This window comes from Neoarius graeffei, chromosome 23 (assembly GCF_027579695.1).
Source record: "Neoarius graeffei isolate fNeoGra1 chromosome 23, fNeoGra1.pri, whole genome shotgun sequence".
Classification (NCBI taxonomy): Eukaryota; Metazoa; Chordata; class Actinopteri; order Siluriformes; family Ariidae; genus Neoarius; species Neoarius graeffei.
This window is the reverse complement of record NC_083591.1, coordinates 60,488,220-60,506,372: the sequence shown is the minus strand read 5'-3', so window position 1 is coordinate 60,506,372 and position 18,153 is coordinate 60,488,220. Positions and strand designations below refer to the sequence as shown.

At 45.9% G+C, this 18,153-nt stretch overlaps 2 protein-coding genes across 2 annotated transcripts in view; both read right to left on the bottom strand.

The window, feature by feature from the left end:
- The window catches only part of gpr184 (G protein-coupled receptor 184), a 34,362-nt gene extending 17,206 nt beyond the window's left edge, over window positions 1-17,156 (bottom strand). Inside the window, exon 1 of the mRNA XM_060906599.1 lies at window positions 16,927-17,156. Within this exon, the coding sequence (XP_060762582.1) occupies window positions 16,927-16,971 (45 nt within the window). The 5' untranslated portion in view covers window positions 16,972-17,156. The remainder of the gene's footprint in view (window positions 1-16,926) is intronic.
- On the bottom strand, window positions 731-1,701 carry LOC132871390 (probable E3 ubiquitin-protein ligase makorin-1; the record flags this gene model as incomplete). Its single annotated transcript, XM_060905510.1, is given in 1 exon segment — window positions 731-1,701. A coding segment is annotated over 1 exon segment (825 nt), but the record flags the coding sequence as incomplete, so codon positions are not given.
- Window positions 17,157-18,153: the final 997 nt, after the last annotated feature.

Genomic DNA, 18,153 nt, shown 5'->3' with positions numbered 1-18,153 from the left:
CTTCTTTTCCCCCACTTTAGGTTCCCAGGAAGATCAGGGATATCTCTTACGCTCCACTGACCTCTCAAGCAGGCTTCACGTTTGTCCCAATTTACTTTGGTGGAGGAAGCTTTTTCATACACTGCCAGGCTTTCTTTAAGTTCCTTGGTATCTCTCTGATCTTGGATAAAAACATTGACATCATCTGCATAAGCTGATACGGCTACAGAGCGGCTCTGAGCCAGCTCTGGGAGACATAAACCCTGTAACCTGCTTGTAACGGTTTGTATGGGTGGGTGGAGCACAGAGGATGGCAGGACAGAGATCAGGTTCAGAAATAGCGCTTTTATTGCCACACTTTTCAGTGAACAACTTTAAACAAAACAGACACACACACACACACGACCGGCGTCTGGTTCGGGAATGAGCTCCCTCTGCTCTCGCTCTTCCTCCTTAAGTAGGGCACGGTCACTGGGAAGACACACAAACACAGGTTAATTGCCCTCAGATGTAGTGATTCTGCCACTGACCTTCCCTGACTCTGCCCTCCTGTCACAGACCGGCACTTGACCACGCCCCCGCTGCCACATACCCCCACTGCCCAACTCAGGCCAGGCAGCCATCCAGCCTGCAGCCGACCCCCGACCCCCTTGACGGGAGAGGAAGTCCGCCACGACCATCTGCGCCCCCGGCCTGTGGACCACCTTGAAATTAAAGGGTTGGAATGCCAGATACCAACGGGTGATCCATGCGTTGGCATCCTTCATGCAGTGGAGCCACTGGAGGGGTGCGTGGTTCGAACAGAGGGTGAAAGGGCGTCCCAGCAGGTAGTAACGGAGGGCGAGGACCGCCCACTTGATTGCCAAGCACTCTTTTTCGATGGTGCTGTAGTGCCCCTCACGCACCGACAGCTTCCTGCTGATGTACAAGACTGGGCGGTCCTCCCCCTTGACCTCCTGGGACAAAACAGCCCCCAGCCCTCTGTCCGATGCATCCGTCTGCAACATAAAGGGGAGAGAGAAGTCGGGGAGTGTAAAAGTGGCCCCCCACACAGTGCAGCCTTTCTTTAAATGAATCAATTAGTGCTTCCTTTGGCTCCCCCTCACAAACCCAGTACTTACTGGGAATGTAAAAAGGGGACTTGACTCGACACTGTGGACAGGCTTTGATAACCTCTTCCTGAAAGTCTTTGGTTTTTCACCAGGTCATGATGCAGCCGAGACAGAAGGCATGACTGCAGTTGGGCAGGATTCCAAAGCGCCTCTCTTGCACGGTGCCCTTTTCATAAACCTTGTCCATGCAGATTCCACAGACGACATCTTTGCTTTGATTGTAGGCCTCAGATTGTCCCTGAGTAACTGAAACTGTTGCACCACTCTCCAACAGTGGGACTCCCTGCTGGTTTGTTTTAGAATCAGTTTTCTCTTGAACATCAGATGCAGCATTAACTGTAGCCTCATCAGATGCAGCATTAACTACAGGTGCCGAACCATGCCTGGCACCAGAAGCGCCACTGTCTGGTCCAGCAATATGAAGATACCTGCAGTTCTCGCCAAACCAGCAGCCTCCTTTCTGGAAGTACCTGCACACCTGAACTAAAGGCACGGCAGGATATTCATGCAGATAAGAGCAGTGTGGACCAAACCTGCATGAGCCGTTTACAAACTGCCTACAAATACCATTACGCACTCTGTGGTCTTCTGCCAATAACCCTTTGTTAAATCCAGTGTCGAATAAAAGCGAGCCATGCCTACTCGATCGAGCAACTCATCAATACGAGGCATTGGGTACGCGTCAAATTTAGACACCACGTTGACTTTTCTATAGTCCACACAGAACCGGACCGACCCGTCAGCCTTGGGTACCAAGACCACCAGGCTGCTCCAGTCACTGTGGGACTCCTCGACAATGCCCATTTCGAGCATGGCCTCGAGTTCTTCCTGAACCACCTTTTTTTTGTGTTCAGGTAGCCTGTAAGGGTGGCTACACACTACCACCCCTGGGGGCATCTCAATGTGGTGCTCTATGAAGTCGGTGCGACCAGGCAGGGGTGAGAACACGTCCGAAAACTCAGTCTGGTTCGGGAATGAGCTCCCTCTGCTCTCGCTCTCCCTCCTTAAGTAGGACGCGGTCACTGGGAAGACACACAAACACAGGTTAATTGCCCTCAGGTGTAGTGATTCTGCCACTTACCTTCCCTGACTCCGCCCTCCTATCACAGACCGGCACTTGACCACGCCCCCGCTGCCACACTGCTCCTCAGCCAACACAGGAGAAGTTTAATAGCAATGCTGTAGAGCTGGCCTGAGATGGGGCAGCCCTGTCTGATCCCTCTCTGAACTGGCACAGGGGCTCAACCCTCCCCCCACCTTCACTAAACAGCAAGCCTGATTGTAGAGCAGTTTTACCCAGGATAAAAAAACTCCCCCCGATTCCAAAAGCCTGCAGCGTGGAGAAGAGAAACCCATGATCTGCACGATCAAAATCCTTTTCCTAGTCAATGGACATGATACCAGCATTAACATTATATAATTTACAGACATCAAAAACATCTCACATTAAAAATAAATTATCAAACATTGATCTGTCCGGGATGTAATAAGATTGATCTGCACCAATAAAAAACTCAATAACATTTTTTTAATCGGTTTGATAAAACCTTTGAAAGGATTTTATAGTCCGAGCACAAAAGCACTACAGGTCTCCAGTTCTTTAGCAGGGCCAGGTCTCCCTTCTTAGGCAGCAGTGAGAGAACCGCTCACCTGCAGGAAACTGGAAGTCTTCCTTTTTCAAAACACTCTTTAAAAATGTCTAAAAGGTGCCGTCCCAGTATTGTCCAGAAGTGTTTAAAAAAGTCTGAAGTTAGATCATCTAGTCCTGGAGCCCTGCCTGGTGCCATCTGAGACACTGCAGCAGTCGGTTCATCCAAGGTGATATCTGTGTTCAGTTGGTCTTGGTCCTCTGAGCTCAGTTGAGGAAGCCCCTGCAGAAGCTCTGCAGCAGAGTTCATATCACAGCTGTCTGCTCTGAACAGTTCTGTATAAAAGTCCACTGCAAGCTTCCTCATCTCAGCTGGGTCCGTGGTGATGTTTCCATCAGGGGGATGAAGACAGACCATTTGTTTCTTCTGAACCACAGATTTCTCCAAGTTAAAAAAGAAAGATGTTGGTGCATCCATGTCTTGAAGTTTGGTAAAACGTGCTCGGACTAATGCTCCTTCAGCTCTGTCCTGCAGGAGAGAGCTGAGTTCCTGTCTTTTAAAGTTCAGTTCATTGTTTTTTTGCTGACCAGTCTGTGAAATGGAGAGATTTCCCAAGTCCCTTATTTCTTTTTCCGGTTTCTGGACAGCTCTCTTGATTTTTGTTGTGGAATGAGATGAGTACTGCTGACAGAAAACTCTAATCTGAGCCTTTCCTTCCTCCCACCACTCAGTAAGTGAAGGAAAGGTATTTTTCTCAGATCTCTAGTAGGTTCAAAATAGTTTAAAATTTTCACAAAGATTAAAATCGTGTAATAACTTAACATTAAAACGCCAAACGGGTGCTCCGGTTTCCCCCACAGTCCAAAGACATGCAGTTAGGTTAATATGGGACAGCCTCGGGCTGAGGTGCCCTTGAGCGAGGCACCGAACTCCCAACTGCTCCCCGGGCGCTGTTAGCATGGCTGCCCACTGCTCTGGGTGTGTGTGTGTGTGTGTGTGTGTGTGTGTGTGTGTGTGCACGCTCATTGTTCACGTGTGTGTGCATGTGTGTGTTCACTGCTTCAGATGGGGTAAATGCTGAGAGGAATTTCACAAGTGTGTGATGAATAAAGTTGTGTTTTCTTCTTTCTTTCTTTCTTTCTTTCTTTCTTTCTTTCTTTCTTTCTTTCTTTCTTTCTTTCTTTCTTTCTTTCTTTCTTTCTTTCTTTCTTTCTTTCTTTCTTTCTTTCTTTCTTTCTTTCTTTCAAAAGGACTTTGGTTTTCCAGTGGGAGATTAAAAAAAGCTCCATTAAAATTAAATGATGATCAGTAAAAACAACAGGAGAGATATGACAGTCAATAACTCTTGATGTAAAAGTAGCAGAAATACAAAATCTGTCCAGTCTTGCAGCACCGACTCTGCCATCAGATATCTTAACCCAAGTGTACTGTTGGACTGAAGCATACATGTCAACCTTTGGTCAATCAAACCTGTATAACCAACCTCCAAAATCCGTATTTCCCTTATAAAATCCGTATAAGATGCAAATTAAAATAATTTACCTAAAATTTGAATGATAATTAACAATGATATATCCAAGTTACTTTTTATTCAATATTAACAATAAACCTTCAGAATGAATACAAAGCTCCAATGTTTGACAAAAACACAAAGTGTCATTCTAATGTTCTGAATTGTACTCCATGACAGCTTTTTTAGCGCTCTGCACCAATACCTCACGAGGCTGCACGTCACAGCAAGTGTCTGTGTTGATCTTGCCGGAGCGCCCATTCAGAATCTTTTCAGTCGCTAGTGAAAGTTGCTCAGGTGGAAATATGCGTTTCAAACAAAATGTTACTTCCCGGTTGGCGAGATTCTCGCAATGCAGTGTGCGCATGATCAGAAGTGGAACGAAGTCTCGCTACCACAAGATAACGCGCGATTTCATAAGACTCTTTACTGGCTGTGTGTGCTTTCTGTGGTGTACAGTACGTTTGTGAATGATATGCACTCTTTTATCATCGTGGGAATTGATTATAGCTCTAAATAAATATTGAAGTTTTTTTTAAAGAATCCGTATAACTTTATTTGTACGCCCGTATACTACGTTTATTGAATCAAATCCGTATAAAATACGGACATTCCGTATAGGTTGACATGTATGCTGAAGGGTGCTTCATCCTCCACACATCGACCACATCAGGCTTCTTTAAAACATTTGATAAAATGGAGGACTGAATGTGCAGCTCTTCTCCAGTTCTGTCTAAAGTAAAATCTGTGCAACAGTTCCAGTCTCCCCCCATTAAAACACACTCCCCTGGATCACTGTTTAATTTTCCCTTTAATAAGTTAAACACCCCGTCACGCTCCGAGCCTCGGTTTGGTGCAGAAGCATTAATAAAACTAAAGGTAAAATCCTGGATTTCAGCCTTCACCATGAGAACTCTGCCTTTCACCAACTCTGTGCTTGACATGATGTTTATATCTAAAAAAAGGAGAAAATAAAATGGCGACCCCGGCACTAAAATTCATCCTGTGGCTAAGAACATACTGCCCCCCCACCACCACCACAGACCCCAATCCACTTCATCTAAATCATCACTGTGTTTCCTGTAGTAAAATAACATCTAATCTTTTTTGCCTGATTACTTCAGTTAATAAAGCTCTTTTCTGTGCATCTCTTCCCCATTTATATTTAAAGAGGCTACTCTTAAACCCTGCATGTTGGAAAATGAGAGACAGAGCAGTAAAGAGACAGAAGATAGAACCAGAACAGATGAAACACCTGGTGTTGTGCAACCATTTAAAACTTTTTTGTGAGCTTCATTTTCTTTACCATTTCTACTTTTAGATTCTTTTAAACCTTTCCTCAGACCAGTGACGTTTCTTTAGACGATAACACTTCTTCCCATCTAATAAGTCCGTGCCAACAGCTCTTTGAAGTGTAGTAACTGATTTAATAAACTTTTCAACATCCGGAAAATAATCTTTAACATTCATTTTTTTGCCAAACGTCTCATCCAAAAACCAATTAATTTCCTTCAGCATATACATTTCTTCGCTTTGAGAAGAACTTTCTGTTCCAGAGGCGCTGTCAGAGTCAAACTCCATATCAGTCGCACTGTTACCATGACAACTATCTGACATCATCAGCTCCTCTGCCTCACTGTCTGGTCTAACATTCAGTAACTCTGCATCCTGCTGAGATCTCCCCATACCAACCTCCTCCCGCTCCATCCTGCTCTGTTCACCTTCCATTAACTCCACTGAAACACAACTTCAGGTATCCATTGCTCCAGGCGCGGAGCTTCCGGACTCAACTTGAGTGGCCGGAGCAGATTCAGACGACGTTAGCCAACCACTGTTCACCTTCCCACTGTCAGTCACATCAGCCACACTGCTGCCCCATCCCCACCGTCAGTCACATCAGCCACACCGCTGCCCCCTCCCCACCGTCAGTCGCACCGCTGCCCCCCTCCCCACCGTCAGTCACATCAGCCACACCGCTGCTCCCCTCCCCACCATCAGTCACATCAGCCACACCGCTGCCCCCCTCCCCAACGTCAGCCACATCAGCCACACCGCTGCCCCCCTCCCCACCATCAGCCACACCGCTGCCCCCTCCCCACCGTCAGTCGCACTGCTGCCACCCTCCCCACCGTCAGTCACATCAGCCACACCGCTGCCCCCCTCCCCACCGTCAGTCACATCAGCCACACCGCTGCCCCCCTCCCCACCATCAGCCACACCGCTGCCCCCCTCCCCACCATCAGCCACACCGCTGCCCCCTCCCCACCGTCAGTCGCACCGCTGCCACCCTCCCCACCGTCAGTCACATCAGCCACACCGCTGCCCCCCTCCCCACCGTCAGTCACATCAGCCACACCGCTGCCCCCCTCCCCTCCGTCAGTCACATCAGCCACACCGCTGCCCCCCTCCCCACCGTCAGTCACATCAGCCACACCGCTGCCCCCCTCCCCACCGTCAGTCGCACCGCTGCCCCCCTCCCCACCGTCAGTCACATCAGCCACACCGCTGCCCCCCTCCCCACCGTCAGTCACATCAGCCACACCGCTGCCCCCCTCCCCACCGTCAGTCACATCAGCCAAACCGCTGCCCCCCTCCCCACCGTCAGTCACATCAGCCAAACCGCTGCCCCCCTCCCCACCGTCAGTCACATCAGCCACACCGCTGCCCCCCTCCCCACCGTCAGCCACATCAGCCACACCGCTGCCCCCCTCCCCACCGTCAGTCACATCAGCCACACCGCTGCCCCCCTCCCCACCGTCAGTCACATCAGCCACACCGCTGCCCCCCTCCCCACCGTCAGTCACATCAGCCAAACCGCTGCCCCCCTCCCCACCGTCAGTCACATCAGCCAAACCGCTGCCCCCCTCCCCACCGTCAGTCACATCAGCCACACCGCTGCCCCCCTCCCCACCGTCAGCCACATCAGCCACACCGCTGCCCCCCTCCTCACCGTCAGCCACATCAGCGACACCGCTGCCCCCCTCCCCACCGTCAGTCACATCAGCCACACCGCTGCCCCCCTCCCCACCGTCAGCCACATCAGCGACACCGCTGCCCCCCTCCCCACCGTCAGTCACATCAGCCACACCGCTGCCCCCCTCCCCACCGTCAGCCACATCAGCCACACCGCTGCCCCCCTCCCCACTGTCAGTCACACCGCTGCCCCCCTCCCCACCATCAGCCACATCAGCCACACCGCTGCCCCCCTCCCCACCGTCAGTCATATCAGTTGCACTGCTGCCCCCCTCCCCACCGTCAGTCACATCAGCCACACCGCTGCCCCCCTCCCCACCAACAGGACTCGATGAGTGGAAATGTGCAGTGGAAATGGGCTCCACAAAACTAATAAATGCGGCTAGGCAGGGCTTACCTGAAGGGGGCAGTCTATCCACCGGCATGGGCCTACCCCAAAATCACACCACTCGTGCAAGCATGCAATAAAGTGATTTCTGTGAAATGACACATGCACACACGCATCGGAGTAAAACACTCAATAGCACAGCACACCATGCATGCAGTAATCCAGACCCACCACCAGGGGACTGCCACCTCTTTTTTTGGACCACCCACGCCTGCCAATCAAAGAACCAGAAAAAAATAAATAAAAGATAGCCTGATATAAAACACACCAAAGAAGGGACACACAACATGATAACGAAAGAACAGTAAGCAAAACAAAACTCATACAAAGCACTACACTGCAATACCCGCAATTAGACAAGTCAACATCCATTCAGAGCACAAAGCATAAATTAAAACAGTGACATGCAGACAATACAAGTCAGCACATAAGCAAAATACAACACAAACAAAAACAGAACTAATCCCAGGTCATTTACACCCTATCACCCAGTCAATCAGGCAACATTTAACACTAATATATAAAATAAACATGCAACACACACACACAACACTCAAGCGACACACAACAGGCACCAACGTAGCTCAGCGGAACTACGGTGGACGGTACAGCAATTAGTCCGTTCGGCTGGATTGGGGCCGTATCGCAGCCTAGACAAAACAGCAACGCCTATGAGAATGGACTTCTCGGCCTGCGGGACTATACAAACATACCCGCTCCGGATACGGTAGCGGTGGAGTCAGCAATACCCACTAGGAAAGATGAGTTTATTAGGATCAGTGTATATACGTGCAATGAGAATTTATGCAACAAATAGAACATACCTCGACGAGCAGGGGGAAAATTACCGCACAGAGTAGTAGAAGAAAGACAAATCATGAATCCTCTCTACAAAGACACAAATGTATAAAAACCGGAGCAGAGGAGATTAAGCAGCAGCATCAATATTAAAATGAAGGTGACATACCTGAACCAGGAAGAGGGAGAGCCTACTAGGGCAGCTATAGAGGCCTTAAAACAAGACGCTGCAATTACGAAGCTACAAAAACAGTGCAAAAAGACAAACCCAAAACACAGATTAAAGTACACCTACCGTATAAAAACAGAAGCTGCATCGACAAAAAGGGGAACACAAACAAACACCGCCGTCAATCCCAGTCATTCAACCAGTGCTTTTTTATACCTGCCTGACTGACAGCTGCTCATTACTAAGTTGCCAATCAAGCAGAGGGACGAAATCAGGAAGTCTTAGGGTGTTAAACGGCCACTCCATTACACTTGGAAAGGAGAAGTGGCCAGAGCAGGATAATGCATACTCTGAGGTCTGAAACAGGTCAAGAGCTGTCTGAGCCTGCACAGATACGCAGTTACGCACGATTGTTTTATGCAAAGTTGTATGACAGCGAGTTGTTGCTTGACGACTCACTGTCCAGTGCTTTTCTTAATCACCTGCCCAGAGTGCCTGATGAGTGCTACTCTGAAACTGATAAGGTTCTGACACTTCATGAGATCAAACAGGCCCTTATGAGCACGGAAAACGGCAAAGCTCCTGGGATTGATGGGTTGCCAGTTGATTTTTACAAGGTCTTTTGGTCATGTATTGGAGAGGATCTCCTAGCAGTGCTCCATGAAAGCCTGGAGGAAGGATGTCTTCCCCTTAGCTGTCACAGGGCAGTTATTACGCTTTTGCCTAAGAAGGGTACCTTACAAGATATAAGCAACTGGTGCCCTGTATCTCTGTTATGTTCTGACATGAAGATCTTAGCCAAGTCTTTGGCTCTGAGGCTGAAAAATGTGATCAGTCAAGTAGTGCACCCCGATCAGTCCAACTGTATACCTGGCCAGTCAATTTTCGATAATATAGCTGTTGTCAGAGATCTGCTCACTGTGTCAAGAAATATGGGCTTTGACACACTAGGCGGGTGGTAATGGAGTAGTCCGAAGTCACGTAGCTCCCGATTCACTTATCTTTTACAGCTGAAATACTTGCATTATTTTTGGCTTCCGCTTCGAAAACATAGTTAGATAATGTTAGTAAAGACAGCTAGACTTTGCTTCATTTGATTGAAAACTGCGCTGAAACCTACGAAAAGGCTAGGCCTACTGATCTAACCTTGGCTAGCCTACTTAGCATCTTAAGATGGAGGAGACACTGCTCATGCTACAAACATTGAGATGTGAACTACAGCTACAGTGCCTTGCAAAAGTATTCATACCCCTTGAACTTTTTCACATTTTTCCACCTTACAACCATGAACTTAAAAGATTTTTATTGAGATTTTATGTGATAGACCAACACAGAGTAGCACATAATTGTGAAGTGAAATGAAAATGATAAATGGTCTTCAAAATTTTAAACAAATAAAAATCTGAAAAATGTGATGTGCATTAGTATTCAGCCCCCCTGCATCAATACTTTGTAGAGCCACCTTTTGCTGCAATTACAGCTGCAAGTCTTTTGTGGTATGTCTCTACCAGCTTTGCACATCTAGACACTGAAATTTTTGCCCATTCTTCTTTGCAAAATAGCTCAAGCTCAGCCAGATTGGATGGAGAGCGTCTGTGAACAGCAATTTTCAAGTCTTGCCACAGATGCTCAATGGGATTTAGGTCTGGACTTTGACTGGGCCATTCTAACACATGAATATTCTTTGATCTAAACCATTCCATTGTAGCTCTGGCTGTATGTTTAGGGTCATTGTCTTGACGGAAGGTGAATCTCCTTCCCAGTCTCAAGTCTTTTGCAGCCTCCAACAGGTTTTCTTCCAGGATTGCCCTGTATTTAGCTCCATCCATCTTCCCATCAACTCTGACCAGCTTCCCTGTCCCTGCTGAAGAAAAGCATCCCCATAGCATGATGCTGCCACCACCATGTTTCACAGTGGGGATGGTGTGTGCAGGGTGATGAGCAGTGTTAGTTTTCTGCCACACATAGCGCTTTGCATTTAGGCCAAAAAGTTCAACTTTGGTCTCATCTGACCAAAGCACCTTCTTCCACATGTTTGCTGTGTCCCCTACATGGCTTCTGGCAAACTGCAAACGGGACTTCTTATGCCTGTCTTTCAACAATGTCTTTCTTCTTGCCACTCTTCCAAAAAGGCCAGATTTGTGGAGTGTACGACTTATAGTTGTCCTGTGCACAGATTCTCCCACCTGAGCTGTGGATTTCTGCAGCTCCTCCAGAGTGATCATGGGCCTCTTGGCTGCTTCTCTGACCAGTGCTCTCCTTGCTCGCTCTGTCAGTTTAGGTGGACGGCCATGTCTTGGTAGGTTTGCAGTTGTGCCATACTTTTTCCATTTTTGAATGATGGATTGAACAGTGCTTCTTGAGATGTTCAGAGCTTGGGATATTTTTTATAACCTAACCCTGCTTTAAACTTCTCCAGAACTTTATCCCTGACCTGTCTGGTGAGTTCTTTGGTCTTCATGATGCTGTTTGTTCTTCAGTGTTCTCTAACAAACCACTGAGGCCTTCACAGAACAAGTGTATTTATGCTGAGAGTAAATTACACACAGTAGGACTCTATTAACTAATTAGATGACTTCTGAAGGCAATTGATTGCCCTGGATTGTATTTAGAGGTATCAGAGTACAGGGGGCTGAATACTAATGCACACCACATTTTTCAGATTTTTATTTGTTTAAAATTTTGAAGACCATTTATCATTTTCGTTTCACTTCACAATTATGTGCTACTCTGTGTTGGTCTATCACATAAAATCTCAATAAAAAACTTTTAAGTTTGTGGTTGTAAGGTGGAAAAATGTGAAAAAGTTCAAGGGGTATGAATACTTTTTCAAGACACTGTATCTCACCAAGCTTCATTGGAAGAATCTCATCTCATCTCATCTCATTATCTCTAGCCGCTTTATCCTTCTACAGGGTCGCAGGCAAGCTGGAGCCTATCCCAGCTGACTACGGGCGAAAGGCAGGGTACACCCTGGACAAGTCGCCAGGTCATCGCAGGGCTCATTGGAAGAATTTAAAGCTGAAATAGCTAGTCTTCATCATGATTTGAGTAGGAACATAGAGGCTCTACGCAGAGAGTCTGTTTCCAGCACTCAAAGGCTGTGACAGGAATTGGAGGACGAAATTGGAAAACTTCAACGAAACCATGAGGAAGTTATGACTGAACAGACTACGATGGGACACCGTCTTAACGAGGCACTTGAGCAGACTACCAGACTTGACCGTGAACATGAATCTCTGGCGAACGAGGTGAAACGACTACAAGAGAAGTGCTTGGACCTCGAGGCTAGAAGTCGGAGACATAACCTCAGGGTAATCGGTGTCCCAGAGGGTGCTGAAGGGGCTAACATTACACGCTTCATGTCGGAGTTTCTATCGGAGGTAGTGGGCCCTGAGAACTTCACATCTCCCATGGTCATAGATTGCGCCCACAGGACTTTGGCTCCCAAGCCGAAACAAGGTGGGCGTCCACAGCCCATTGTTATCAGACTGCACTACTTCGCCGAAAAGGAGAGAATTTTGGGCATTTGTAAAGGCAAGGGGCGTCTGTCTTATCGTGGCTCTCCCGTTCACGTTTTTCCCGATCTCCCTGCCGAAATAAGCAAGCTTAGAGCGGCTTTCAACCCAGTGAAAGCCAAGCTATGTGAGGCGAAGATTGACTATAGCCTGTTGTACCCTGCTGTCCTCTCGGTGAATTTCAATGGAGTCAGGCGCAAATTCTCCACCCCTGAAGCAGCCACAGAGTTCTACTGCACGGAGATTGCCTTAAATCAATAAACTGGCTATGTGAGTGAGTAGGCTAGTTACATTTATCTTGGTTGATGGCCCACAGGGTTTTTTTTGTTTGTTTGTTTTCTGCTGATTTAACGTTATGTAACTTGTGGCCTATTTGCCTGCGAAGCTACAGTCTAAGGCAGGGGTGGCCAACCAGTTGGAGACCAAGAGCCACATTTTTTATTGTATTACTGCAAAGAGCCACATCATACACATGGGCACACGAACATCACCCATCCCTTCCTCTCTCTCTATTACACACACACGCACGCACGCGCGCGCGCGCACACACACACACACACACACACACACACACACACCCCTCTGCTCAGCCAGATTAATAGTAAATGTCACCCACCAACATATTTACTCCTACAGTACTAAGCCCACAGGCTGAGGCCAGTCATTTTTAACAATGAACATTGTGTGCACTTACTATGCATGCTGCTTAGTGGGACTCATGGCATTACCAAAAAAAAGCCACACCATACACATGACCACACATGAACATCGCCCCCCCCCCCCCCTCGCTCTCTCTCTCTCTCACACACACACGCTCACGCACCTCTGCTCAGCCAGATTAATAGTAAATGTCACACGCCAACATGAGAGAAATTTACTCCTTCAGTCAGTACTAATACCACAGGCCAGTCATTTACAGCAATCAATATTGTGTGCACTTACTATGCATGTTGCTTAGTGGGACTTCTGACATTCCTTGCCTTGAACAATCCTCTTCAAATCTGGCTTGTATTCCGTCATTGCCACTCGAAGCAGTTCTTTCACATGGGTTTCAGTCAGAACAGAACGATGCTTTGACTTCACGTGTTTCATGTTGACTCCACGTGTTTCTAGGATTAATAAGAGCTAATAGTATGAAGCGGCGGGCTTTGTGTTGTTACTCAAACAGTCAATTGTGTGTGTCTGTGGTTGTTTTATTATTATTATTATTATTATTAATTAAATTATTTTTTTTTTCTTCTATCTCATCTTCTTTGGTGTGTCAAAGTGTATGTGATTGTGTTTTTTGTTCTATGTTGGGTGTATGTAGGCCTATATGCAATTGCTGGATTTGTTTATATTTCAGTGCCTACATAACTCTTGTTGTATCCTGAACTGAAAAATCAATAAACAAATGTAAAAAAAAATAAAATAAAAAAGAAATATGGGCTTTAATTCGGGGCTGATCTCCTTAGATCAACAGAAAGCTTTCGACCGGGTTGAACATGAGTATTTATGGGCCACCCTAAACCCCTTTGGGCTCAGTCCTGGGTTCATGGCTATGGTCAGAGCTATTACTGTGACATTGAAAGTGTTTTAAAAGTCAATGTAGTAGTAGTAGTAAAAACTTTATTGTCCCCCATGGGGGAAATTTCCTTCAGAAAATGAAACGTTAGACATGGAAAAAAAAAAACAATCAAAACAAGCAAACACTCACAAACCCCATTTTATTGCTACACATATATCCAAGACACCACATTTATCCCAATACATGACAAGACATTGGACAGATGTCAGCCATCAACAATCAGTCAACAATCCCAGTTTATCCATAGCATTCCCCACAGCATAAGAGCTGTACAAAGCTGCAAAGGTGGTAAAAAAATAAATGGTAAAACTATAAAAATAGCATACCTGCTCAGACCAGCTGAACAGGGGGACGCAAATTAAGATCTATATTTTTGTTTCACATATTTGTTAAAAAGACTAATTGCTTGCCTTGGAAGGCCTGAGTGCCCCTTTCAAGGTCAAAAGGGGGGTCAGACAGGGATGTCCACTGTCTGGAATGTTGTACTCTATTGCTATTGAACCACTGTTACATAGACTTCGGTCTGACTTGAGGGGGATTTCTTTGCCTTTCTGTCATGATCGCTTGTATTTGTCTGTTTATGCTGATGATGTAACTGTGTTTGTTCATGATGGGAATGATGTGAATAGGTTAAAAAACACTGTGAATGATTTTTACTTTTTGTCCTCTGCCAAAGTTAATTGGGGAAAAAGTGAAGCTCTTTGGGTTGGTGAGTGGGAAGACAGATGCACTGGTTTGCCGGGAGGGTTGCTTTGGAGGAGGAATGGTTTTAAATATCTGGGTGTCTTTTTTAGGTGAGGATATTTTTGCACAGAAGAACTGGGAGGGGATTCTGGAAAAGGTGAAGGGTCATTTGGGTAAATGGAGGTGGCTGCTCCCTCAATTATCTTATAGGGGGTGTGCTCTTATAATCAGTAATCTTGTGGCATCATCTTTGTGGCACAAACTTGCTTGTATTGAACCTCTGGTTGGACTACTTGAGAGCATTCAAAAAGAAATTGTGAACAACTTCTGGGACAAACTACACTGGGTCCCTCAAGCGGTGCTTTTCCTATCTAAAGACGATGGAGGACAAGGCCTCATCAATCTGGTTTGCAGAAAGGACACCTACCGTCTACAGTTCATTCAGCGACTGTTTACAGCTACGGACACGCAGGCCTGGAGACCGCTGGCTCATTGCATCTTGCATGGAGTCTGTAACCTGGGCCTGGACGTTGCTCTTTTTCACATGGACACAAAGAAACTTGCTTATGATGGACTGACACCCTTTTACAAAAGCCTTTTTAGTCAAGTCAAGTTTATTTGTATAGCGCTTTTAACAATAAAAATTGTCGCAAAGCAGCTTTACAGAATTTGAACGACTTAAAACATGAGCTAATTTTATCCCTAATCTATCCCCAATGATGAAGCCTGTGGCGATGGTGGCAAGGAAAAACTCCCTCAGACGACACGAGGAAGAAACCTCGAGAGGAACCAGACTCAAAAGGGAACCCATCCTCATTTGGGCAACAACAGACAGTATGATTATAAACTAGGTCTATATGACTATAAACTTTTTAGGGTCTGGGGACTGTTTAATCATCAGCGGGCAGGAGAATTATCCTCTGCCTACTGGCTGCTTGAAGAGCCTATTGTGTTTGGTTCATGTTTTGATGTGTCCGGTAACGACATGCCTGGCCTCACAGCTTTGCTGTGTGCAAAAAGAGCCTTGCAATTACGGCAAATTGTTGCTAAGGCTGGCTGCGATTTACAAAATGCCCAGGCAGTAGCCTCTTTCTTGGGTGTCAGGTCTGAGAGATATGTAGAGAAATTTCTTGACAAGCTTAGTGGGGTCTTAAGCTGCCAGGAGAAAAGACTTCTGGAAGAGTGTGGTGAGAACAGCACTCAACGCAGTGACGAAGGTGCTCTGCCAAATATCTGTCTCTCACCTGCTTTGAAAGAATGCGGTCATGCTCGTCCCCTGTTAATTTTCAGGAAATCTGACCGAATGCGTTTATACTCAGTTCCTGGGAAGGTTCTGTACAAAAACCTGGTAAAGGTGTTGAATAAGGATGTTGTGAAAGGGAGAATGGACACTGTGTGGAGGGAGGAGCTCGGCATTGATGATCAGATTAAGCCTGTGTGGAGAGTTTTATAAAAGCCTCCACTAACTAAGAGAACTGGTGATCCTCAGTGGAGGATCTTGCATGGTGCTATTGCTGTAAATGCCATGCTGTCTGTGTTGAATCCTGCGATGAGTGACGCGTGTCCCTTCTGTGCCGAAAGGGAGACACTTTTTCACTGTTTTATGGACTGTTGCAGGCTTTCTTTTTTATTTTAAGTCTTTCGTTTTCTTCTTTTGGAGTTGTTTTCACCAAACATGGTTTTATTCTTGTTTTTTTTAGACTAATGAGAGCGATGGAGGAGTTCAAAGAGAAATGGTGTTGTGTTGGTACTTTTTGCTCTGTGACAGATGATGAACTTTCTTTTGTTTCTTTTTTGAATCGCTAACTGCTCTGTTGTTTTTGTTTTTTTGTGAATGAGTGTTTTTGATCTCAGTTGTTGTACAATAAAGTCACTTTAAAATTCAAATTCTCTCTCTCACGTGCGCTCTCTCTCTCTCCTTCCTGTCTCTCTCTCTCACGTGCTCTCTCTCTCTCTCTCTCTCACGTGCTCTCTCTCTCTCTCTCTCTCCTTCCTGTCTCTCTCTCTCTCTCTTCCCCCTCTTTCTTCTCTTTTCTGAAAAAACAAACAAAAAAACCCCTGCTCAGTCTGTTTTCTGTAAGCGTCTCTTCTCCCCTGGAAAAACCCTGATCTGTGGTTTTCTGGAAGTTTCTGTGCCTCAGTTTGAGGGTAATGAGTTTGTATTTTTGTCCTCCATTAGATGAGCGGTTTAGCCGCACTGACACTCAGATCTTTATCCAAATTTCTCACACTGACAGAAATTGCACTATCATCATAGCAGGCTATGTGCTCTAAGCCTCTGAGACCAAGCAGGTCTTTTCCAGTGTCTGATTTTTATGTGTGATTAAAGTTGAGCTGAAAATCATACAATCGTAAAGCTAACTAGTTACAGAAATCCTGTTACTGAGATAAACGTTGTAAAATAGGAACAAACTGTGAATGCGAAACGCCACTGAGTGGTGAATTAAACACATCAAATTCAATCATACACACTGATTCAGTTCAATCAAAACAGTATAAAGAAATCTGTAAAATGTTCATCTCTCTCATACACACACACACACACGCACACACACACACAGAGTAATGTCTTTATTACATTCAGTACGTGTGTACATCTTCAGTGCCGTATTAAAAGTGAGTAAAGTGAGACGTCTGACCTGTGTGTGAGCATTAGGATGAGACGTTACCTTCACTATGACCATCTCACACTCGTCCTGTCCAGTCACAGCTCAGGGTCCGTGTTCCAATCCAGAAGGAGAAATACAGGATTGCTGATAGTCCAGCTTCTCTCTCTCTCTCTCTCTCTCTCTCTCTCTGTCTCACACACAGAGTCTCAGGTTCTCGAGTAACAGTAAGTGAATTTCTCTCCTCCTCTCTTCAGACTGAGGTGTGATGAAGCAAGAGAATGAGACAAAAAGAAACAGAAATGTCATTTCACATGCAGCCTCAAAACGGAAACACACACAAACCATAAATGTTGCTGCTGTGTGTGTTGGGGAGGTACTGTCTCATATCTGTTAAAATGACAAATCAAACCAGCAGCAGCACCTGAGATGGAATATTCCACGAATCTCTTGTTCAGTGTTGAGGGGAAATCACCAATAAATTTCTCTATAATTCAGAAGTTATTTCAAAACTAAGGGGGAAATGAAAATTAGGAAATTAGAGAACTGATAAATGCTGAAGGTTCAGATGATCACTCCACAGTTAGTCGGTAATTAATTCGGTTTGTGACTGAAGGCTGTGTAAAAGTTGAGTCTGTTCCTGAGGTGATGATTTTATAAAATGATATAAATATATTTTTTGGGCTTTTTCACCTTTATTGGATAGGACAGTGTAGAGACAGGACAGGAAATGATTGGGAGAGAGAGACGGGGAGGGATCGGGAAATGACCTCGGGCCGGAACCGAACCCAGGTCTCCGGATTTATGGCACGGCGCCCCAGCCAACTGAGCCAAGATGCCCCCAAAATGAGCTAAATAATATAATCCATAATCAATAATGAGATCTTCCTAAAACAACAAGAAAACAAATAACGAGCATACACATGTCTGGAACAGAGTTAAATATAGTTCATCTCATAATCACTGGAAATAACAGACATTTTATTCAGAAGTACAGTAAATGAAGGAACAGAAACTTGGCGCTGTTGATGTCAGTTTCCTCTGCTGTTGGTGTCTGGCTCATTCCCGGCACTGCTCACTCTCCAACATTCACATCACTCAAGAGATAACTGAGATAAGATCATAAGCTTCATTGTTTCATAATTTGTTTTTCTTGCTGTCAGTTCCATAATGGACAGTGCTCTCAAATGCTCATGGGATAAAATCCATCCATCCATTATCTGTAGCCACTTATCCTGTGCAGGGTCACGAGCGGGCTGG